Source organism: Erinaceus europaeus, chromosome 13, assembly GCF_950295315.1.
Source record: "Erinaceus europaeus chromosome 13, mEriEur2.1, whole genome shotgun sequence".
Classification (NCBI taxonomy): Eukaryota; Metazoa; Chordata; class Mammalia; order Eulipotyphla; family Erinaceidae; genus Erinaceus; species Erinaceus europaeus.
Genome location: NC_080174.1, coordinates 78,833,510 through 78,859,077, shown reverse-complemented (window position 1 = coordinate 78,859,077; position 25,568 = coordinate 78,833,510). Strand labels below are relative to the sequence as shown.

Genomic DNA, 25,568 nt, shown 5'->3' with positions numbered 1-25,568 from the left:
ATGGGGAGCTGGGGGCTTTACCTGGTATCCTTGCCCTGCTCCCTGTACTTCATACTATGTGCTCTAGTTTCTGAAACAAAGTGATTTAGATGCAGTTTTTTAGTTAACTTGAAATCAATTCCTTGTGAACAACTTCGAAAAATAAAGTTTATGTCTTAACAAGTAGGGAGAGAAAAAGTAGGAAGAGAGAGAGAGAGAGAGGAGAGAGAGAGAGAACATGAACCACAGCATCACTCTGGTATATGCAATTCTTGTGGTTGAATTCTGGGCCTAATGCCTTATCCAATGTGCTACCTTCTGAGCCCTGTACAACATATGACTACAACCAATTTGAGTTGACACCATGCCCCAGTTACCTTTTAAGGTACTAGTGGTCTATGAGGCTATGAGGCTCTGGAGAGGACCAGATACAATGTAGATATTTAGGTCACAGTAAAACCTACTGATCAGAATTAGCAGTTGCAGTAGTTGTGATAACCCAGTCTTCTTCTTCTAGCATTTGCCCTTCTTCAGTAGCCAGTCAACAGCGTCAGGTTGAGCCTGATGTAAAGTTTCGAGACCTCCTTTGAATCTGGAGAGGTGGCAGTAATTTGAATCTTCACTGATTCCTTGGTTGATAGGCATACTCAAAACTATAAACATTATTATTGTTATTGTTGTTTAATACAAAATAAGGCTACTTTTGTATCATCTGTACTATGAGTTCAATTTACTATGCATGACTGGAAATAATATCAATAACCATCTATTTTATCAGGCAGTCCCTATATTTTTTTCCACTCTTGGTTTGCGGTAAGTAATTCCTAACGAAAGTGGAAACAGAGGGAAGCCATGTAAGGACTGTTTTTTGTTTGTTTGTTTGTTTGTTTGTTTTTAAGTTGCCACCAGTAAAATGAAGAGAGATCACTTAGAAATATGGGCAAGGATCTCCTCAAGGTTTCTAAAAGAATATACATCATCTTATACTGAAATGAATTCCAGGAACGTTTTATCCATTGGAGGAACAGAGAAGGGGTGAAGGGATGGGGGCAGTGATAAAATCCCTCCCAAAAAAGGCAGAGGCAAACAAGACAGTGAAAGTTTCAGAGCTCACCCTGAGACCTTGGACTGTAATAGTAAAGCTGAAGTGCAGAATCAGTGATGATGGAAACATAGTTTCCCTTCCATTTGTGATCCTACAGATTGTGTGAGTGAAGTTGTAGAGAGGGCAGGATACTGGAAGGTAGCAGTCCAATTTTAAAAGCCTGAAACAATAAACATCTGCTTAGGGTTCTACAGAAGTAGAACCTTAAAATGAGAAAGATTTTTTTTTTTCTTACTGATATAGATGTGCCTTTGAAGTATCATCCATTAGTATAAAAAGCTGTATCATGCTTGACACAGAATATCTGACAGTTCTCAGATGGCAAGTGGGTTTAGGGAGTTATCTGGATCAGATGATCAATTAAATTTTAGCATCTAACCTGCTTGACTTATAATTTTAGGCCTCTGAATCTCCAACCTGGAATGATAGTGATTCACTGAGGACTTCCCGTGTGTTACAAAGCACTTGAATAACATTCTGTGGAGATAAAAGTGTTAACCCCATTTAACAGAAGCGACATTGGAAGGTAACTTGCTAAGAAGTGGCAAAGCTGGAACCCAGTGCCCATACTATGCCACATGACTTCTGCCTTCTTGCTATCTTTTCTGCTACCCTTAATTAGGCAACTTTGCTAAACAATACCTTCATTAACTGAGGCCTTTCCTCATGTCTGAACCTTTTCATACTGTTCATACTCCTCAAAATTCTCATCCCAGTTTCCAATTGCTTGCTAGGTGGTGGTATTTCCTTTACCTATCTTAGAAAATCTGTGGGATCCAGCTCCTGTGTTCTTAGATGCTTTCCTCATTTATATATATCAGTATGTGAAAATTACTCTGAAGATTTTTTTTTTCTGAGTTCTACCTTATCTTGTAGCCACTATATTCTTCCAGAGTAAGGATTGGGCCATCTTCATCCTAGTATTCTAGTCACCTGACATGGAACCTCAGGCCCAGCAAAAGTCTAATGTTTACCTTTCTTAGAGGACCAGATGTTCCTTTACTTCAATTTCCTGGAATGTCTCCATTCTGGATTAAACTTTCCAGAAGTCTTTCTACTGGTGGTAACTCCTGGCACTCTTCCATGATTTTAAATGCCTACACACACACACATGAGCCTGCCTGCATGGTTGAGTATACATACACATATATGTATGCACACACAGATACACAACACACACCTTCACACACAAAATACATACACAGACATATACAAACACACTAATACATTTATAATGTGCACATATGGGCAAATGCATGCACATGCATGGATATACACCTACAGATACATATACACATCATTCACAGTCGTGCACATATGTATGGATATATAGTGCATATAGAAATATGTTATGCTTTTATATGAAAGTACAGAAACTCCCTCAGAAGGACAGGAATTCTACAGTAGTAGGAACTTACACCTTTTATCACTTTTTTCATCACACCTATGACAATGCCTGACATGCAAAAAAAGGGAAGGCATACTATCTTTGTTAAATCATATTAATCATAACTGAATATGGGTAGCCTCCAGACATTGATTGTCCTGTGTGTATTACAGAGATCAGTCAATATATTCTTTAAAGAGTTCTGAGGAAAGAGCTCTCACTTGTCTCATTTTACAGATGGTGAAACTGAGGCAAAGAATATCAAGTGATGTCCCAAGGCCATATTGATTGTAAGTGGAAAAAAAATACGGATCAGCTATATGCTTTAAACACTGTGCTGTGCTACCTCGAGATTTGTGACTGCATTTTTCAGTGACTTCAGTAGTGGAATTCTTACATGAAAGTTGTAGAAATCAGCATTAGAGTTTTGGAAAGTGGGGCTGGTGACAATGTGACTAAATGACTTAACTGAAGACCACTGGTGTTTCTCTATATCCCAGAGTTTCCTTAGTTTCTCCAGACTTCTATATGGAGGCCTCCGGTTGTCATGAGACAATCCTTAAGGTTCCCAAAGTGGAGAAATTAAAAAAAAACAACAAAAAAAACCTTCTTTTTATTCTTTATAACAATTTCAAGGAACTCATAGTGAAGAGAAAAAAATGGAAAAGCAGGAAATGCACTAGGCCTATGGAGAGAAGATAAGGAAGTAGCCTGTAGTTCAGATGTGAGGCTGCCACACCAGAGATGTACTTTTTCCAACAACAGCTGCTGGTGTGCAAGTCCCAAAGTAAACACTAGCGCTTGAGATATTATACTGATGGGAAGCACCATGTGTGATTTTTCTGTACCATAAAAAAATAACATCTTTTATACCATAAAAAAATGGATCTTTGGGGTAAGCTTACGCTGATACCAGTGAGGCAACTGCAACATTAAACTTTGGGCCCCAAACACACACTTCCAGTAGTTTTCTACCTTTGAACTTGGAGAAGGAAAGTCCCCCTAACAGGTGTTTGGCAGTTCCATAAAATGACACTATATTATCCTGTGTGTTGTTGTTCTCAATGGAAAAAAGAAACTTCTCTTTTTGGTCACATGCTAATAATACATGAGAAAATAGTTGGAACCTTCTGCTTAAAAAGCCCCTCTGAATACCAGATACATCAATCTGGTTGGCTATTTGCATAACAGTCTTGGAGAGGAAGGACTTGAGCCACAAGGATCTCACATTAGGTAAGGTATTCAGATCCAGGATGACAAAACAGTTCTCTTGGATGGGTGATGTGTTGCTTTGTCATGTGCATAACCCAGGTTTAAGCTTGAACCCACCACATTAAAAGGAGCTTCAGTGCTGTGGTCTGTTTCTCTCTCTCTGTTTCTATTATTATGATTATTATTATTATTTTAAAGAAAGGCAATCAGGGAGGCAAGAAGGTCAGGAATGTAGAAAGATCAGGAAAGAAGGAAGGAAGGAAAGAAAGAAGGGAGGAAGAAAAGAAGAAAGGAAGGAAATAAGGAAGGGAGGAAGGAAGGGAGGAAGGGACAAAGGAAGGGAGGGAAGTAAGCAGGTAGACAGGCAGGCAGGAACTTCCATTTAGTAGGCAAACTTTTGCCACATTGGATGCAGATATGGAATATTTGGGAAAGACCTAGAAGGGCTTAAATCTTAGACTAAGTCTTCCCTGATCCTGTAAACATGGGCAAATTCCTTCACTTCCTGAGGGTCATCTTGTTCAGCTACTCAAGAAGATAACAATATCAGGCTGTGCTTTCACGATGGGGAAAAATGAGATTAATGTCAATATTAGTCAATGAAATGAACACCAAGTATAATATTACTGATCTTTGTGATGCACCACTAAAACAGCTAGCAGGCTCTAATAACATGAGTTTTATTCATATTAACTGAGAGAACCTTGCATAGCTCTTCTGCTATGAATATCATTTGTTAAGTCAGTTCCTAACTCTGGGCTTGAACCTTATCATCAAGAAACTTATCTATCTGGTAGGAGGTTAAATAAAAGCTCTATCTTCTGTTATAGATAGAGATACTGGTTTTGGTACTTACCTAATGTAAGTAAAGATGTGAACATTTAGATATTCATATAAGCATGCTAATCTGGGCAGGTAGGAAACTCATAGGTTCTGGAGTCAGGAAGACTTGAATCTCAAACCCAACTTTCTGATTTATGAAGATATCACTTCAAACAAGTTAATTAAGATTTGTTTTCCCTAAACATTAAAAAGGAGAAATTAACAGTACTTCACAGTAAAAACCTGAGCAGACAATATGGAATGTCGCAATGACTGTCTTGTAAATGGATTGGGGTTTAGTAAAACTTAGTTGTTTTGTGTTCTTTGTAGGAACTTGAACATTATTTTTATTCTTACTCCTGTCCTCGAGTTTCACGCCACGTGCACTGAAACCGGTGTGCTACAGCCTGACCCCTAGATATTTTTATTCTTATCAACTTTTGTAAATATTTATTTATTTTAAAAGAAGAGAGATGTGGGGGCCAGGAAGTGGCGCACAGGGTTAAGTGCACATAGCGCAAAGTGCAAGACTGGCACAAGGATCAGGGACTGAGCTGCTGTGGGCTCTCCAGGAGCAAGAGTGGGAGGATCACTTTGCAAACAGTGAAGCCAGTCTGCAGGTATCTTTCTCTCTCCCTCTCTACATTCTACTCCTCTCTGTTTCTCTCTGTCCTATCCAACAACTATAGCAGCAAAAACAACAACAGGAAAGAAAAATGCCCCCCCAGGAGCAGTGGATTCTTAGTGCTGGCACTGAGCCCTAGTGATAACCCAGGAGATGAAGACAGAGAGAAAGAGAGAGAGAAAGAGAGAGAGAGAGAGGTACAAAGAGAAAGATAAACTGATCAGTTCTGGTTTATGGTGATACTGGGCACTGACCTTGGGACCTCAGAGACTTAGGGATGCAAGTCTTCTACATAGTCATTACGCTATCTCCCAAGTGCTATTAGTGATTTAATATTGATTGAATAAAAATTATGAGATCACAGGAGTATCATTCTCACCACCACCAGAGTTCTGTATCTCCATTTCCTCCATTGCAAACTACAATAGTTCTCCCAAGGTCACACATATGGGTGGACTATTATTTCTATAACTAGCTGGAGATATATATATATATATATATATATATATATGTCCTTTTTCCCCCCAACAGTCCTGCCTTCTCTTTCTTTCTAAGTTATAGGTGTACCTGTTCCCAGTTCCAAATGCCCTTCCTTTTTTCCTCTTCTCTCTCTGAGTCCTGATGTAATTGAAGTTCAGAGCTCTTGGGTCATCTTCCCTTAACTTTTCTCCCCTTCTGGGAGAAAATTCTTTAAGAAATGAGCAATTACCAACTTTTGAAAGAGATTCATTAGAGCTTAGTGCAGACAGTATCAAGGAAAACAAAAAAGATGATGTAATTTAGCACACAACTAAATAATTTCACCTGTTTATATTTAACAGACATCCAGGCTATTGACTGAAGCCATTGAATGACTTTGATCCACCTGCATATCAGATGTCAGGCTCAGGAAAGAAAAAAAAAAAAACTAGTATAGTCATGGGCTCTTTGGAATATAACTAAAATTGGACTACTAACTACAAAATGGAGACCCCCCCCCCAACTCTTCACATGAACTTTCCCAGCCTTTAGGCTCATGATTAGTCAACAATTTGTTTGGCTTTATATGTTGATTCTTTTTTTCAGCTACCAGGTTCCAGATGCTACCATGATGCCAACCAGACTTCCCTGGGCAGATGACCCACCAATGTGTCCTGGAGCTCTGATTCCCTAGAATCCCACCCCACTAGGGAAAGAGAGAGGAAGGCTGGGAGTATGGATCGACCTGCCAATGCCCATGTTCAGTGGGGAAGCAATTACAGAAGCCAGACCTTCCACTTTCTGCATTCCACAATGACCCTGGGTCCATACTCCCAGAGGGATAAAGAATAGGAAAGCTATCAGGGGAGGGGATGGGAAATGGGAGTGCTGGTGGTGGGAATTTTGTGAAGCTGTACCCCTCTTATCCTATGGTTTTTGTCAGTGTTTCCTTTTTATAAATAAAAATTAAAAGGTATGATATCATATAAAGAATTAGGTAAAACAAATGCATGTGCATTACAATATCCACACATATGTGGATACATACCTACATATACACATACAACTGCAGATACATATAAATACATACATATGTATGAACACAACCACTCCTTGCCTATGCTGGTCTTATTCCTCACAGCTGAAAAAGTTCCATACACCTGAAACCATACTATTTTCTCTTTTTTTAAAAAAAATATATATTTACTTATTTTTATTATTGGATAGAGGCAGAAATTGAGAGAGGAGGAGGGAGACAGAGAGGGAAGACACAGAAAGACACCTTCAGACCTGCTTCACCACTTGTGAAGCTTTCCCCCTGTAGATGTGGACCAGGGGCTAGAACCCAGGTCTTTGCGCAATTAAACAGGTACACCACTGCATGGTCCCCATGCTACTTTCTTAAAATAGAGATGGTTTGAGCTCCAGAAAGTGATTTATAAAATCCACTGTCTAACTATAATAGGAAAAACTTGGATTAATCTTAGATGACACTGGACCTCCTTTTTCTCATCTTCAAGTTAAAAAAAAAATTGGCATAAGGGGTGGGGGGTTGATAGCATAATGTTTATGCAAAGAGACTCTCATGACTGAAGCTCCAAGACCCAGGTTCAATACCCCCACACCACTATAAAAAAGAATGGCTAAATGTTGTTAAAACAAAACTAAACAAAACAAAACAGACAAAAAAGCATAGGAAATTTTTGAGCAGCCTTTTAGTTCTAAAGTCAATTATGATCCTTCACTCTTCAAACAAGAGTATGTTCAGTAAATGAAGCATGCTATCATTTCAGGACAGGGTCATGGTTATATATTCTGAGTAGTGAGACACAAGATTTAAAGATGAATGGTGGTAGGTGGGCAGTGGTGCACCCAACGTAGTGTATGTTATTATGTACAAGGACCCACAAGGATCCAGGTTCAAATACCACTCCCCATCTGTATGGGTCAAGCTTCATGAAGACTGGTGAATCAGGCCTGTGGGTGTCTTTCTCTTCCTCTCTATCTCCCCTCCCCTCTGAATTTCTCTCTGTCCTATCAAAATGAAAGTGGGGTGAGGGGTGGTCATTGGGAATGGTGGATCTGTAGTGCTGGCAATGATAAGCCAGGTGGCAAAATAAATGAACATATAGAAAAATAAATAAATAAAACAAGAAGTGGGGTGGGGAGTCACAGATTCCACTAGAGTTTCTGACCACAGAATGAAAGATTAACCTTTCAGCTGATGTCAGCCTTTGCAATACAGAGAAGGACAGAAATTCAAGAGAGCCTGAGAACAGGAAGTCCACCATTATACTCCCTCCACATCTCCTCTCTGCTCTTTAGTCGCATGAGCTACAGTTCACACAGCTGCTGAGTTCCCAGGCAGTGGGGCTTCACATTAAACTCAACCTTAACTTCAAGCAGGCAAATCAAATTTACATTAAAAATGTCCTCTTCTCCCCCTTAATTGTTCCTACTCCTGGTCTTGTCCTTGCTCTATCTACTTGGGCACTGACACAGCCTTTCTCCTAGATCAGTCCCACATGACTTTATCTACTCTTTTAATCCCCCTCCATCCCTCACAGATGTCTGTTTCTTTGAAACCACTTTCTCTTTCTTGTTGGATAAGCGTCCTCCCGCCCCCAGCTCTTGGCCTCAGCCTGGGTCTGGCTCCTTGTCAACAGTTCTGATTTGGTTTAATTTGTCTGCTTGGCAGCTGTACATCACTACTGTTTCTGACTCCTCTTGCCCAAGCCCACTTTGTCCTACAGGCTGTCTCTTCTGAGTACTATGTGACATTATACTTTTACAACAGGCCTCTCAGACTATCATAGACATTCAGACTGAAATCCTCAGTGGATTAGTTTAGCAATTTATAATATTCTTTCCCTTCAAGCTTTTTGTAAAAAAAAAATTATTTATAAAAGGAAACATTGACAAAACCATAGAATAAGAGGGGTACAACTCCACACAATTCCTACCACCAGAACTCTATATCCCATCGCCTCCCCTGAGAGCTTTCCTATTCTTTAACCCTCTGGGAGTATGGACCCAAGGTCATTGTGGGGTGCAGAAGGTGGGAGGTCTGGCTTCTGTAATTGATTCCCCGTTGAACATGGGCATTGACAGGTTGATCCATACTCCCATCCTGTCTCTCTCTTTACCTAGTGGAGAAGGGCTCTGGGGAAGCAGAGCTGCAGGACACATTGGTGGGGTTGTCTGTCCAGGGAAGTCTGGTCACATTCTGCTAGCATCTGGAATCTGGTGGCTGAAAAGAGAGTTAACATACAAAAAGCCAAACAAATTGTTGAACAATCATGGACCTAAAGGCTGGAACAGTGCAGATGAAGTGTTGGGGGGTCCTCCATTTTGTAGATACCTAGTAAGCATATTTTAGTTATATTTAAAAGGGCCTGTAGCTATACTAGTGTTTTGTTTTTTATTGTTGTTGGTTTTTTTTTTTTTTTTTTTGCCTGAGCCTGAAATCTGATATGCAGATGGATCCAAGTTATTGTCTAGGGAGATAATGTCATGGCTGGGAAAAGGACCAGAAAGCTGGATCAGGGAAGAGAGTAGCTCCCTAATATGGGGAAGGGGTATAAATATTGTTGACTGCAAACCCCATCGATCTGATGTGATCTGGGGCCCATAATTAGCTTAGCAATTTATAATATTTTAAAGACTCTCTCAACCAGATTTAGCAATGCATATGGTTTTGAACTTTCAAAATCTTGCCACATTTATTAGTTAACACACTGATTTACTGAGGGCTGATTCTGTGAGCTCCATGTTAGAGGATGGGCACTCAAAGGTGAACGTGATTTAGTGGAAAAGCTGAACATCTTTCAGTAAAACAAAGTGGAAAAAAGCCAGGAAGTGGTGTACCTGGTTAAGTGCTCACATTGCAATGTGTGAGGACCCGGATTCAAGCTCCTAATTCCCACCTGCATAGGGGGAAAGCTTCACAAGTAGAGAAGCAGGGTTGTAGGTGACTCACTGTTTCTCTCCCTCGCAATCTCTCTCTCTCTCTCTGTGTGTGTGTGTGTGTGTGTGTGTGTATAATAAATAAATAAAAACATTTTTAAAAGTGGGAAGTGATTCTTTTTTTTTTTTTTGGAAGTGGATTAAGTTTGGAGACATGTTACAAATGGGAGTAACAAACTATAAAAATGATCCCTCAAAGTATAGTCTTAAAGCTTTGTTTCCCTGACTCGGAATCCTGACCACTAGGCAACCAGACTTCTCTGAACAGACAACTCCACCAATATGTCCTGGAGCTCCACTTCCCCAGAGACCCACCCTACTAGGGAAAGAGAGAGGCAGGCTGGGAGTATGGACCGACCAGTCAACGCCCATGTTCAGCGGGGAAGCAATTACAGAAGCCAGGCCTTCCACCTTCTGCATCCCATAATGACCTTGGGTCCATGTTCCCAGAGGGATAAAGAATAGGAAAGCTGTCAGGGGAGGGAATGGGATACAGAGTTCTGGTGGTGGGAATTGTGTGGAGTTGTACCCCTCTTATCCTATGGTTATGTCAATGTTTCCTTTTTATAAATAAATAAAATTAAAAAAGAAAAACATAAATGGGAGTAACATTTAGAGGGAGTGCTGACACATGAGCAGGACTGTCTATGTGGGGAGGAAATGGGGGGGTCCCTTCAGAGTAAACAGCTTCAGCAAAGGTAAAGAGGAGGAATGCACAAGAGTGGAGACAAAGACAAGTGATCCAATCTGGCCTGACTCAGTAAGACAGATGGAGTGGGAACCATCCTCTACTCTTTGTCTTCACTACTATTTTCTTCTATCAGAACTATTTTGACTGAAGCATTACCAAAACCCTTATTTTAGATTGCTTTTTTTGGCCCTACAGAAATAAAACTGAAGGCAGCCAGGTGGTGGTGCACCCATTTAAGCACACACAGGAATAAGCGCAAGAACCTGCACAAGTATCCTGGTTCAAGCCCCCGCTGCCCACCTGCAGTAGGGATGATTCATAAGCAGTGAAGAGTCTATCATTCGTTCTCCATCTATATCTCCCCTTCTCTCAATTTCTCTTTGTCTTATCCAATAAAATGAAAAGAAAAAAAAAGGCTGCTAGGAGTGGTGGATTTGTAGTGGATAACCCTGGAGGAAAAGGAAAAAAAAAGAAGCAAAATAAAATAGACAAAACTGAATTGGGGGAGGGTAATAAAAACATTGTAAGTGTTTCAGTAATTAGAGAAGGTTTTCTCATACTCAGTGCTCATCACTGTTGAAGCTGATTCTCTCTTGGAAGAGTTGTTCTGAAAATCAAGTGTAAGATGTGTAGAAACATCCCTGGGCTCTTCCCACCACATGGTAGTACCATTCCTCTTTCCCTCAGTCATGACATTCAATCAAAAGTGTCTCCAGGCACTGCTAATTTATCATCTCAGAGTTTATGTTTATGTTTACTTAAAAGGTCACCTATGGTGAGGAACCACTAGTAGAGAGAAAAATCATGTACTAGAATCAGATTCAAATTCAAATCTTGTCATGACACTAGTTCAGTGACTGTGGGAATGTTATTCTTCCTGCATTCAAAGTTACTCCTGTACAGAATGATTCCCATTGCACCCTCTAAGTTACAGGATTATTTTGAGAAGCAAGAGAAAAGGTATGTGACGTGTCAGACTAAGAACTTTTACCACATACAAGGCAAGGGAGAATAGTAGTAGTAGCAGTAACTGGTGAGAGTAGTGCTAAATTACTTGTTTATGTTAATCATGATATTAGTATCATTAGAAATAAAGCTTAAAGTATAACAGTTACAATGAGTAAATAAAGTACATTTTTACTATAATAGGAATCAATAATAGGAAAAGACAGATTGTAAGGCTGGGCAGTGGTGTACGTGGTTAAATGTACACATTACACAGGGTTCAAGCCCCTTTTTCTGCCTGTAGGGGGGGTGCTTTATACGTAGTGGACCAGGGCTGCAGGTGTCTCTCTATCCTATCAAATAAATTCAAAAGTAAATAAATAAATAAGAAAAAAACATATTTTGAAAAGACACGTAACAGTGATATTTACAAATGACACTTAATCTGGGAAACATTGTATACTTAGCTTTGGGCACATTCTTTGATCTTTCCAAAGTCTTGCTTTCAAATACCTATGATTCTCAGTTTTCCTTTAATGTTCATCTTCTTTACCAAAGTACAAATTCCCAGTCCTGTTCTGACTTATATTTATCTTCTATTCTGATCCCCTAGTAAAATGGGTCATCAGTAAGTATATTTTGGAAAATTTTCTTTTTAAAATATTTGTTACTTAAAAGTTTAAAGGTCCAGTTTGAGAGTAGACAAGATCACATTTTAATAGAAAGGTCATTTAATAGAGCACAGGGATTACAAATATGAGCTCTGGAATTAGATGACATGGGTTTAAATCATGTATCTGACACAAGGTTGGGGTCTTTGCTGGTCTAATTTTTCATTTGATAAACAGAAAAAAAAGTAAGTAAAAAGTTGCTTTGAGAGCCATATTGTTTCTAGAACGTTGATAATCATTACATTAGAAATTGCCAAGTTTCATTACTCACTAGAACAAATTATGCTTTTCTCTAAGAGGCCATGGGCCAGAAGTTCTTTTTGTAAGATTGGCTAAACCAATGCTTTTGATATTACAAATTAAAGAAAGAAATTAAAAGTCCTCATTTTGGCTTGACTCTGAAATGTAGATGAACAATTTAAGCCAATTTAATATCTGGCTCACATAGACAACTAACTCAATTCAACATCTGGCAAAAAAAAAAAAAAAGCAGATCTCAAATAAAGGAGTGAAGCTAAACCTTGACACCACTTTTGCTCTTGGTCAACACTTACTGATGTGGAAACAGCATAAAGGATACCAACTATCAGGCATTCGGAAATAAATCAGAGAATGCTCGAACCAAATCTTCCTTCATGGATATTGAGGAAGGACTACCTTCTGTTTAGAGAAAATTACTTCTGTAATGAGAACCCATATCATTCAGCTGTAATATCCAACCCCCAATAAGGGAATACTGTTCAGTCATTCACTAAATGTGCATTTATAATGGATATTCCATGTGTAAAGTACTGTGCTGTTTCTGGATGAAGTGACTCCCTTGGAGTTTATAAACTACCCAAGAAGACAAAACTGTACCCCAGAGCCTGAGTGTGCAATAAGTAATGGAGATCACTACAGCGCAGTGAGAGTAAACAGGAAGGAATGCTTGAGTCAGTTCAGGGGAGTCAGGGAGAGCTGTCATAAGAGATAACACTGAATTTAAGTTCTGATGGATGATCAGCATTTTTGTCTGATAGATAAGAACAAATAAAGGGGGGGGGGGATGAAACAGAAGTCAGGTTGTTTTTGCCTTGCAGGGCAACTTGGGTGCTGGAGCCAAGAACAGACCTGGAACAAAGTTAATACTATTTTTACAAGCTAGAAAAATATCAGCAGCAGGAGCCCTGGCCAGAACCACCCCCACAAAGAGCAAACAAAGCTACTCCTATCTTCTACTGTCTGCTGGAGAATTTACCAACCAGCACCTTCAGAACAAAATGTTCCTTTATCTTTGATTTTTATTTATTCTCACAAAGTCTTTCTTCCTCTTCTTCTAGAACTAAGGAAAAAAAGAAAAGAAAAGAAAAAGCCAGGTTAGCAGTTGTAGGAGCTGTGATTGTCAGGGCTTGTTTCTGTGAGGTCTGAATGGCATCCCAGTCTGACCTCCAGAACTGACTTCTTAACCTGACATCCAGCCATGTCTTAGCATGGAATTCATCTGACCATTCAGAAGTGGTTTCTGGCTTCAATCTAGACAGAATCACAAAGCAATTAACCCTGTATTGTGTTCATAGAATGATCAGTTACAGGCTTGGGAGACAGCTTAATGGTCATGCCAAAGGCTTTCATGCCTGAGACTCTATGGTCACTAGGTTCACTCCCCAGCACCATTATAAGCCAGAGCCAAGAGTGTTTCAGTATTTCTAGTTCTCTCTCTCTCTCATTAAAATAAAATAATTAAAATTATTGTGTTTATTAACACAATACACAATAATATTTTAAATAGAATACTTAAAATATTTAAATAGAATTATCAGTTATACTACTCTGAATGTGTATCAACTCTGTAGAAAAACTTTATACTGCTTAATAATCTGTCCCATAAAGAAATATTTAAAAAAAAAATATATATATATATATACATTTAGAGCACTGCTCAGCTCTGGCTTATGGTGGTGTGGGGGACTGAACCTAGGACTTTGGAGCCTCAGGCATCAAAGACTCTTTACATAACCATTATACTATCTAGCCTCACCTTTAATTTCTACTTTATAGGTTTAGGTCACATCATCTTTTTATGGTGACTTTATCCATTCAATAAATTTATCAATCACTTAGAAGTATGTAGTACATCATGAACAATATAATGACCCTCTCTCAAGGAACTTTGGGAATGAAAAACAGCTATGTGAGTAATGACAGCATAATGTGAAGAGAAAAAGTGTGCTAAGTAGGAAAACTGAGTGAATGTCTAGTTAAATGGGACTGTTCTATAGACAGGATATTCAAAGGAGAATAATCTGAAATGGATCTTCAAATTAGTGCCAGAGTCAGCTGGAAAAGTAGAGAGCTGATTATTCTGCACAGAGAAATAACTGTCAAAACACATGGAGGTATGCTATATGTTATTTCAGAGGTAAAGCACAGGACATCTATATCTAGGTGCTTTAAACATGATTTGATTATGTTTCATAAAAAGAAATTTATTTTCATCATGACCTAGTATACACATGCACAGATACAAAAAAAAAGGAAGTTAACCCCATAAACTGGTATTTGCCCTTGTTACTGTGTGATATATACTCTGATATTTTCTATTCTGATTTGTTCTATTCTGAAACTCCAGTGGTCATAGCTACATTGATTTCATGAAGCAGAAAGTATAAGTATTAAGAATACTGTTCGTATAAGTATTAAGAATACTGTTATAAAGACAGGCTAGAAAATTATAGCTAGAGTTGAAGCGAGATGTATCAAGAATATTTAACAAGCATCAAAAATAAAAATTGTAAAAAGGAGGAAGAGAAGAATCATCACACTTTATTGCAACCCTTGCCTCACTATCTCATCATCTGCTTTCTCAAACAGGAGGAAGTGCAGCTGTGGAGGTGGCATAGTGAATAAAGTCTTAGACTGCCAAGCATGAGGTTCTAAGTTTGATCTTCTTCATGACACATGCCAAAGCTTTGGTCCTTCTCCCCATCATTTTCCCCATGACTGAAGAAACACATCTCTTAAAAATATGGAGTGGGGGGAAAACCATTGACTATGTTGTGTTTTAAATTTACTACTCCCTAGAATAAAGCCACATTGAGAACATTGTGATCATCCAGTCTCTGGGAAAAGTCGAGATTAACATATGAATAGCATACTAAAAGTAATGGAAGAGGCAAAAACAGGTAATATTCAAGTAACTGTGTATAGGGATGTGATTCCAACATGTTCTGAAGATAAATCAATTAAACTTGTAAGGCTTTTGGAATCTCTTCAGAAGAAATAATACAGGTCACTATACCATCATCCTATATATGCTAGTTAGATATTAATATACCTTAACTTTATTTCTGAATACCAAAATATAATCCAGATACTCAGATTTTTCTACTACTGAATATGAAAGTTATAAATAAATTTTATATTTGAGGAACAGTTCTACAATTCTATCTTCTAAAGTACTGTATCTTGTATCACTAGGTGATTGAGATTAATTTAGCAGAAGAAAAAAGGTGTCCTAGATTTGGGGAATATTCCATTTGTGCATAGTGGAAGTTGTGGGCAAGGAAAGAGAGATTACCGAGTCCTCCTGCATGGGCATCAATAAGTGAGGCTGCCACTGCAATTCCAGCAGGAAGGCCGAGGTCTTTTGCGGCTTCTGGTGTGAGTCCATTTCCAAGAGAAGCTCCAGGAGGCAACACTTGGTTTCCTGGGTAGACATGAGAATAAACAAAGACCTGTCAGTTTGAAAAACACAAAAGCAAACATGGGGTTTTCTTAAGAGAAACCTTCTGCCACCTCTTTTTGGTTCTGCCTTTTCTCAACTTCAGAAAGATAGAAACCATACAGCCACAAAGAGTCCCTGTGCTTATTTGGTGACATAGGTATGTGTCGTTGGTTCCCATGGATCATGCTCTGGGGTATTTTCTAAAAACAAGAAGACCTGTACTTGGAGGCAGCTGCTGGTGTGAACTTCAACAAGCAGGGGCTTGTGGCCTAGTATTTGCTGGATAGGATACTGGGCCATCAGCAGGAGGGTGAATAAGAGGTCCTACTTGTGACACAAAGGAGGAGGCCTATAGCTCACTCTAGGGTTAGAAAATGGAGGAAAAAGGAAGGAAATCTTTTGATTATTTCTGAAGCTCACCCCTCCCCCCTACCCCAGAACCAGACCCTAGGGGCTGAACAGCCCCTCCTAGCAGGCTTCAAACTGAGCTATTTTCTTTACTAGGATTCCTGGCTCACCAGGGGTGTCATTGCAATATTTTTCCTTTTTGATTTCCTTCTTTTTTTTTTTTTTTTCTCTAAGTGACTGGAGCTCTATTTGAGCAACAAAATATCTGACCAATCAGCCTCATCCCTGCCTGGGAAAGACTACCTGGGGTTTTTTTTTTTTTTTTTTTTTTGGATACCTCTTACAATTAGCCTGTCTTTGCTCAGGATTCCTGAGCCATTCCGGAGCCATTAAAGCTTCAAACTAACTGTTTGGGTTTTTTACTCCATTTTATTTTACTATTATAGATAGGCATGTGCTGGGAAATTGTGCAGATGCAGTCACATCTGCCATGTTGTGCCCTCAGGGCACTGTTGATTCCCCGCGATAGTTGAAGTGCTTTGGTTACTCCTTCCACTTCCCATTCTCATGAGAGTTATTATCCTACCCTGGAGTGCTATGGTTACTCCTCCCCCTTCCCATTCTCACAAGAGTTATTTTCCTACCCTGGAGTGCTATGGTTACTCCTCCCCCTTCCCATTCTCATGAGAGCTACTCCCATAAAAGCCCTTCTTCCGCACCTCACTCTCTTGCAGGCCTTTCACTTGGGTGTTTAGACACAGGGAAGGTTGCTGCGTGAGGCAGCCATTTTTGCTACCACCATGTGGCCCAACCTGCTTCTCTCTCACCCAACTCTGAGGTGCCAGAGCAAATAAAGATTTGTGTTCCCTCTTCACTCTGGATCTCCTCTCTCTCTTCTCCTCGGCACAGCTCAACACCTATGTCTCTTTTCCTTCATCCTTCTTCAGGTTGATCAAAATTAACTGTTTTTGTTTTTTCTTTCCATTGCCAGGTGACTCAGTGTCCTATCCATGTGAGAGGAACTTATTTCACTCTACCTCTTCCCTCCACTCTCCTCTCCTTTTTCCTTCCTACTAGCTAATTAAAAAAAAAAAACTCTTTCCTTTCACTTCTTTTCTTTTTTTTCTTGTTCTTGTCTTCTTTTCTTCCTTCCCCCTTCTTTTGTTTCTGAATTCACTGATACTCGTTTGTGAATTATTTTGAGGAAGAAATCTGTGTGTGACTCTGTCTCTCTTCTCTACTTCCCTTTCTCCTCATGCTATCCCTAGAAATTTCAGTGGACAGTAGATTTGCATAATTGTCTATTCTTGCTTTCCCTTTTCTCCTTTTCTCTTTCTTTTTCTTTTGGATTTGGTGGCTACTTTTTCTTGGACTGGAGGTGTTGTTTGGCTAACTGGTATTGGTTAAACTGCATCAATCCTTGCTTCAGTTACTATTGTTGTAATTTCTGAGGTTGATGACTGCATTTGCCATAAAGATATTTTGTATAGTGTGGCTTATACTCAGAACACAACAACTGAAGAATGACAGAAGAGAAAAAAAAAAAACACATAAATAAAAAAAATGGTTAAATCAATAGAAAATGAAAATTCTACCACAAAGAATCAAAACAGGAGCCCAGAAGAAACTCCAAGTCAGTCAAATTAACCATAGACAAGAAATGTATGCAAGAAATAGTAAACCTATTAATCACTGAAATGAAGACAACTATGGAGGAAAGGGCTATCAGAATTAGGGAAACAACACATGAGACCCTCAAGGAAAATACTAGGTACCTCGAGGTAATTAAAGAACTGAAAGCTGAAATAGCTGAACTAAAAGGTCAATTAGCAGAACAAGCTAATACTGTATCTGAACTGAAGAAAGAAGCTGAGGGAAGGGAAAGTAGGCTAACAGAAGCAGAAAACAATTATCTAGACAGAGGATGAGCTGGAGAAAACTAAGAAAGAGGTAAAATAGCTAAAAAAGAGATTGAGAGACAATGAAAACAACAATAGAGACATATGGGATGATCTCAAGACAAGTAAAATTTGTATAACTGGCCTGCCAGAGGAAGAAAGAGAGGAAGGGGAAGTAAACATTCAAGAGGAAATAATAAAAGAAAACTTCCCAGACCTAAACAACAGAAAGGACATTAAGATTCAAGAGGCCCAGAGAGTGCCAAACAGAATCAACCCAGACCTGAAGACACCAAGACACATCATAGTTACAATGAAAAGAAGTAAGGATAAAGAAAGGATCCTAAAGGCTGCAAGAGAAAAACAAAAAATCACATACAGGGGAAAACCCATAAGATTATCAGCAGACTTCTCCACTCAAACTCTAAAAGCCAGAAGGGGATGGCAAGATATCTATCAAGCCCTGAATGAAAAGGGGTTTCAACCAAGGATAATATATATAATATATAATATGTAATATATAATCCTTCTAGACTTTGATTCAGACTAGATGGAGGGATCAAAACCTTCTCAGACAGACAACAGTGAAAGGAGGCAACCATCACCAAGCCTGTCCTGAAGAGGTTCTAAAAGACCTCTTATAAAAAAGAACGTCACTATAATACTTGCAATATATCAGAGCAAATAAAGAATTGCTGAATAATGGCACTATAACACATTAAATCCATAATATCAACAAATGTCAATAGCTTAAACTCACCCATTAAAAGGCACAGAGTGGGAGGATGGATCAGAAAACACAACCCAACCATATGCCACTTGCAAGAATCCCATCTGACCCAAGAAGACAAACACAGACTTAAAGTGAAAGGATGGAAACTATCATACAGGCTAATGAACCACAAAAAAAAAAAAAAAAAATCTAGGAACAGCCATTCTCATCTCTGACACAATAGATTTTAAAATAAATAAAGTAATAAAAGATAGGAAAGGTCATTAAATAATGATTAGAGGATCAATCAACCAAGAAGATTTAACAATTATTAACATCTATGCACCCAATGAGGGACCATCTAAATATATCAAACACCTACTGAAAGAATGCAAAAATACATCAATAGTAATACAATAATAGTTAGAGACTTTAACACCCCACTCTCACACTTAGACAGATCAATAATGAAGAAAGATAACTAAATGAAGAGATGGAAGACTAGAGTTCTTCACCCTAAAAAACTGGAATACACATTCTTTTCAAATCTATAAAGCACATCCTCAAGGATAGACCATATATTAGGCCAGAAAGACAGTATCAACAAATTCAAGAGTACTGAAGTCATCCCAAGGATCTTCTCAAATCACAGTGGAGTAAAGCTAACATTCAACAACAAACAGAAAATTATTAAAAGTCACAGAATTTGGAAACTAAACAACATACTGCTTAAGAACCACTGGGTCAGAGAGACACTCAAGCAAGAAATTCAAATGTTCCTTGAAACAAATGAAAATGAAGACACAAGCTATCAAAATATTTGGGACACAGCTGAGAGTACACAGTACTGAGAGGGAAACTCATAGCCATACAATTACATATTAAAGAACAAGAAAAAGTTCAAATAAATGACCTTAATGCACCCCTTAAAGACTTAGAGGAAGAGGAACAAAGGAAACCTAAAGCAACCAGAAGGACAGAAATCACTAAAATTAGAGCAGAAATAAACAACATAGAAAATAAGAGAATTATACAAAAGATCAATGAAGCCAAATGTTGGTTCTTTGAAAAATTAAACAAGATTGACAAACCCCTAGCCAGACTCACTTAAAAAAAAGGGGGGGGGGGAGAAGACTCAAATTAATAGAATTGTAAATGATAGGATAGATGAGCTATCACAACTGACACCACGGAAATCCAGAAAATCATGTGAAACTTCTATGAAGAACTATATGCCACCAAGCTAGAGAATCTGGGAGAAATGGAAGAATTCCTAGAAACATATGCCCCTCCAAAACTGAACCAAGAAGAACTACAAAACTAAATGCAACAATCACAGACAAAGAAATCGAAACAATAATCAAGAATCTTCCCAACAATGAAAGTCCTGGACTAGATGGCTTCACAAACGAATTCTAAAAAACCTTCAGGAAACAGTTAATACCTAGACTTCTAAAGCTTTTCCACAAGATCAAAGAAACAGGAACACTCTCTTCCACCTTCTATGAAGCCAACATCACCCTGATACCAAAAGTAGATAGGGACATAACAAAAAGGGAAAACTACAGACCAGTATATCTGATGAACATAGATGCCAAAATATTAAACAAGATCCAGGCTAACTGGATACAGCAATATATCAAAAAGATTGTTCATCGGGGGTCGGGCGGTGGCGCAGTGGGTTAAGCGCATGTGGCGCAAAGCGCAGGAACCGGCGTAAGGATCCCGGTTCGAGCCCCCGGCTCCCCACCTGCAGGGGAGTCGCTTCACAGGCGGTGAAGCAAGTCTGCAGGTATCTATCTTTCTCTCCCCTTCTCTGTCTTCCCCTCCTCTCTCCATTTCTCTCTGTCCTATCCAACAACGAATTGCGTCAACAAGGGCAATAATAATAACCACAATGAAGCTACAAGGGCAACAAAAGGGGGAAAAAAATGGCCTCCAGGAGCGGTGGATTCATGGTGCAGGCACCGAGCCCACCAATAACCCTGGAGGAGGAAAAAATATAGTAATAATAATAAAAAAATAATAAAAAAAAAAGATTGTTCATCACGACCAATTGGGATTCATCCCAGGAATGCAAGGCTGGTTCAACATACGTAAGTCAATCTATGTCATTTACCACATAAATAAAAGCAAAACCAAAAACCACATAATTATCTTAATTGATGCAGAGAAATCATTTGACAAAACCCAACACCCATTCATGCTCAAAACACTATAAAAAATGGGAATGGAAGGGAAATACCTCAAGATAGTGGATTCCATATATAGCACACCTACAGCCAACATCATACTCAATGGACAGAAGCTGAAAGCATTCCCCTCAAATCGGGGACTAGACAGGGCTGTCCACTATTACCATTAATCTTCAACATAGTATTGGAAGTTACTGTGATAGCAATCAGGCAAGAGAAAGAAATCAAAGGAATACAGATTAGAAGGGAAGAAGTCAAGCTCTCATTATTTGCAGATGATATGATACCATACATAGAAAAACCTAAAGAATCTAGCAGAAAACTACTGGACATTATTAGGCAATATAGCAAGGTGTCAGGCCACAAAATCAATGTACACAAATCAGTGGCATTTCTTCATGAAAACACTAAATCTGAAGAAGAAGACATACAGAAATCACTCCCATTCACTGTTGCAGCAAAATCAATAAAGTACCAAAGACTAAAGCTGACCAAAGAAGTGAAAAGACTTGTATACTGAAAACTACGAGTCACTCACTATTCAAGGAAGTAGAAACTGATACCAAGAAATGGAAAGACATCCCATGCTCATGGATTGGAAGAATAAATACCATCAAAATGAATATTCTCTGAAGAGCCATATACAAATTTAACATGATACCCATCAAAGTTTCACCAAACGTTTTTTAGAGAATAGAACAAAAACTACAATCATTTATCTGGAACCAGAAAACACCTAGAATTGCCAAAACTTTCTTGAGGAAAAGAAACACAAATGGAGGCATCACACTCCCAGATCTCAAACTATATCATCATCAAAACAGCCTGGCACTGGAAAAAAAAACAGGCACAGACCAGTGGAACAGAATTGAAAGCCCAGAACTAAACCCCCATACCTATGGACATCTAAACTTTGATAAGGGGGCCCAAAGCATTAAATGAAGGAAGGAATCTCTCTTCAATAAATGGTACTGGAAAAACTGGGGTGAAATATGCAAAAGCATGAAAGTGAACCACCTTATCTCACCAGAAACAAAAATCAACTCCAAATGGATCAAGGACCTGGATGTTAGACCAGAAACTATCAAATACTCTGAGGAAAACATTGTGGAACACTTTTATACCTAAACAGCAAGTACATCTTTGATGACACAAACCCAGTTGCAATGAAGACTAAAGCAGAAACAAACCAATGGGACTACATCAAAATGAAAAGCTTCTGCACAGCCAAAGACCCTATCACTCAAAAAAGAGACCCCTCGCAGAATGAAAGAAGATCTTCACATGCCATACATCAGACAAGAGACTAATCACCAAAATATACAAAGAGCTCAGCAAACTTAGCAACAAAAAAGCAAATGACCCCATCCAAAAATGGGCAGAGGATATGAGCAAAACATTCACTACAGAGGAGATCCAAAAGGCTTATAAACATGAAAAACTGCTCCAGGTCGCTGATTGTCAGAGAAATGCAAATAAAGACAACATTGAAATACCACCTCACCCCTGTGAGAATGTTATACATCAAAAAGAGACAGCAGCAACAAATGCTGGAGAGGCTGTGGGGACAGAGGAACACTTTTGCATGGCTGGTGGGAATGTAAATTGGTCCAGCCTCTGTGGAAAGCAGTCTGGCGAACTCTCACAAGCCTAGACATGGACCTTCCATATGACCCAGTAATTCCTCTCCTAGGGATATACCCCAAGGACTCCAAAACACCCAACCAAAAAGGTATGTGTACACCTATGTTCATAGCAGCACAATTCATAAAAGCTAAAACCTGGAAGCAACCCGGGTGCCCACCAAAAGATGTGTGGCTGAGAAAGCTGTGGTATATATACACAATGGAATACTATGCAGCTATTAAGAACAATGAACCCACCTTCTCTGACCCATCTTGGATGGAGCTAGAAGGAATTATGTTAAGTGAGCTAAGTAAGAAAGATAAAGAGGAGTATGGTATGATCCCACTCATAAACAGAAGTTGAAAAAGAATAACAGAAAGGAAAACTCAAAGCAGGATCTGACTAAATTTGTAGCAGGGCAAAAGTAAAAATCCTGCATTGAGGGTGAGGGTGGATGTTCAACTTCAAGGGGTAGGGCCAAAAGGGAGGGGGGATGGGATAGGACACAGTCTTTTGGGGGTGGGAATGGTGTTTATGTACACTCCAATTAATTTGTAGTAATATAAAGCACTATTTAAGTAATATGGTAAGGGTTTTCCCCTGATTGAATGTCTCAATCTTTTTAAATCTTTTTAATACATAGGCTGAGTCTTTGATATGTTGACTCTCTTAAAAGCTTAGTCCAGGGAGAACAGAAGCAACCAGTGATATAGCTATATACAAATAATGTCAAAGGACATAAAATATGGTGATGGTATGTATGATACAGCAAATCCTAAGAAAGGGATTTTCCAAGTTAACCCAATTGCCAAAAAAATGTGATTATAGCAATAACTACCTATTGTCTTCTTAAATCCGAAGACAGCAAGAACCTCCCACTTCCACTATAGAGCCTATATTTCTTGTAGTCCTGGAACCTCTAGAGTGGGGCTCGCTTTCATGCATGCTTCTCTCAAGTCATATACCAAATGATATTGCATCTACCAATCCCAACTTAATCAATGCAAAGAGTACCACCTCGGCATGCTTCACTTCAGACTGTGTCCAGAGACATCAGGCGTGGAATGTCAACCCATCACCCTCATTACTTTGGTGATACCTTTCCTTTCATGGTATTCTCTAATTCCATTCCAGGAGGTTCATGTCCTAACAAAGTCAAAAACCTATATATAGACCAGGTCCCGTAAAATAGGGTATATGTTTACGTGTATCCATAATTTAGGGCAAAATATATACCTGAAAGCAAAAATACAAAAGAGTCTGTAGTGAGTCAGTATCAAGTTCATAATGAAATAGTGTCTACTTAGACTTAGATACATACCCTCCTCACCTACTTCCTATTACAGTTCTCTTATTCACTCCAAAGCTAACCTTATCAAAGCAAGGACTGCAAAAGCTGAATAAGGGAAAGAGACTTGCATACTTTAACAATGACTCTTTAGTCACTATCAGGCCACCCCATCAACTGGGGCCCTAGTTGGGAAGTCCTGAGATTCCCACACAGACATGATGGGTCTAGACCTCAAATAAATCCCTCTCTCCATTGTTACCAGTCATTTCTATCAGGAATAACAAAATAGACCCCTTTAGGGGGCCCCATAGGACCTTGCACTCAACCTGGATCAACAATGGTAGAAAATGTTCCATCCTCCAAAGGGAGGCTAGACAACATACTCTATGTTACTCATGAGGAAGATGGGTCGATATTGGGGCAGCATGGAATGTTCCTACTCATGACCACAGAATGTGAGTTCAGATCTAGAGGGGTGCAGAGGTCACATAGGCTCCTAAGCTAATTATGGCCCCCAGATCACATCAAATCTATGGGGTTTACAGTCAACAATATGTATACCCCTTTCCCATATTTAGGAGCTACTCTCTTCCCTAATCCAGCTTTCTGGTTCTTTTTCCAGCCATGACATTATCTCCCCAGACAATAGCTTGGATCCACTGGCATATCAGATTTCAGACTCAGGGGCAAAAAGAAAAAGGAAAAAAACAAAAAATAAACAAACAAAACTAGTATAGCCACAGGCCCTTTGGAACTTAACTAAAATATGCCTACTAGCTATCTACAAAATGGAGGACCCCCCCAACTTTTCATTTGTACTCTTCCAGCCCTTAGGTCCATGACTGGTCAACAATTTGTTTGCCTTTGTATGTTAACTCTCTTGTCAACCACCAAGTTCCAGATGCTAGCATGATGCAGACCAGACTTCCCTGGACAGACAACCCCACAATGTGTCCTGGAGCTTTGCTTCCCCAGGGCCCTTTCCCACTAGGGAAAGAGAGAGACAGGCTGGGAGTATGGATTGACCTGTCAATGCCTATGTTCAGCAGGGAAGCAATTATAGAAGCCAGACCTTCAACCTTCTACATCCCACAATGACCTTGGGTCCACACTCCCAGAGGGTTAAAGAATAGGAAATTTATCAGGGGAGGGGATCGGATACAGAGTTCTGGTGGTGGGAATTGTGTGAAGCTGTACCCCTCTATCCTATGGTTTTGTCAATGTTTCCTTTTTATAAATAAAAAATTTTAAAAAAGGAGATCTAAGATGTCTTTCAATATAGAGAAAGATTCCATTCATGGGAAGTTCTAAAAGATGTAAACACAAAGGCTTCTTGGAGACTAGATTAACTAGTTAAAATATCCTGAAGACAGCAGTTCTATCAGTACCTTCCCCTGACCCCTCCCCAGCATCTACCCATAATCCTTGATATAGCACACGTTCCTAAGGTTGCTGAGAAAATCTACTTGTGTAATTGCTTCCCATCAAAGGATAAGGGGGGAGAGAGAGAAAGAGAGAGAGAGAGAGAGAAGGAGAATTACTTTGTTCCAATAAAGAATTTCTTAAAACTTTCTCTCAGTTGGATAAGAGAGCCCAATCTAAACCCTATAAACTTGACAAGGTTACAACTTGCACAACCACAGAATACAATCTGAATGTCGTTCTTTCAAGTTGAGCAATGCAGCAATCCTGATATTTCAAGTGACCCTGCTGAATTCTTGCAGTCTGTCAGGCCTTCAGTTAAGTATGTTTTGATTTACTTGCTTTGTGAGGATGCCACGGTGCTGTCAAAGGCAGTCCCCCTCATCAACCTAGCTAGGGAGAGCAGATCTGGACACAGAGAATCAGAGAATCAGGTATGTTCAGCCTAGAATGAAGTGATTCATCTGCTCCCAGGTGTTTAGCAAAAGCTGAGTCTTTCCCCTGCCAAGGA

At 39.2% G+C, this 25,568-nt stretch overlaps 1 protein-coding gene across 18 annotated transcripts in view; it reads right to left on the bottom strand.

The window, feature by feature from the left end:
• Positions 1–25,568, bottom strand: part of FGGY (FGGY carbohydrate kinase domain containing) — a 463,518-nt gene that overhangs the window by 210,971 nt on the left and 226,979 nt on the right. For all 18 annotated transcript variants that reach the window (XM_060206288.1, XM_060206298.1, XM_060206302.1 and 15 more), the window contains one exon: positions 15,419–15,547. In XM_060206288.1, coding sequence (XP_060062271.1) covers positions 15,419–15,547 — 129 coding nt within the window. The remainder of the gene's footprint in view (positions 1–15,418; positions 15,548–25,568) is intronic.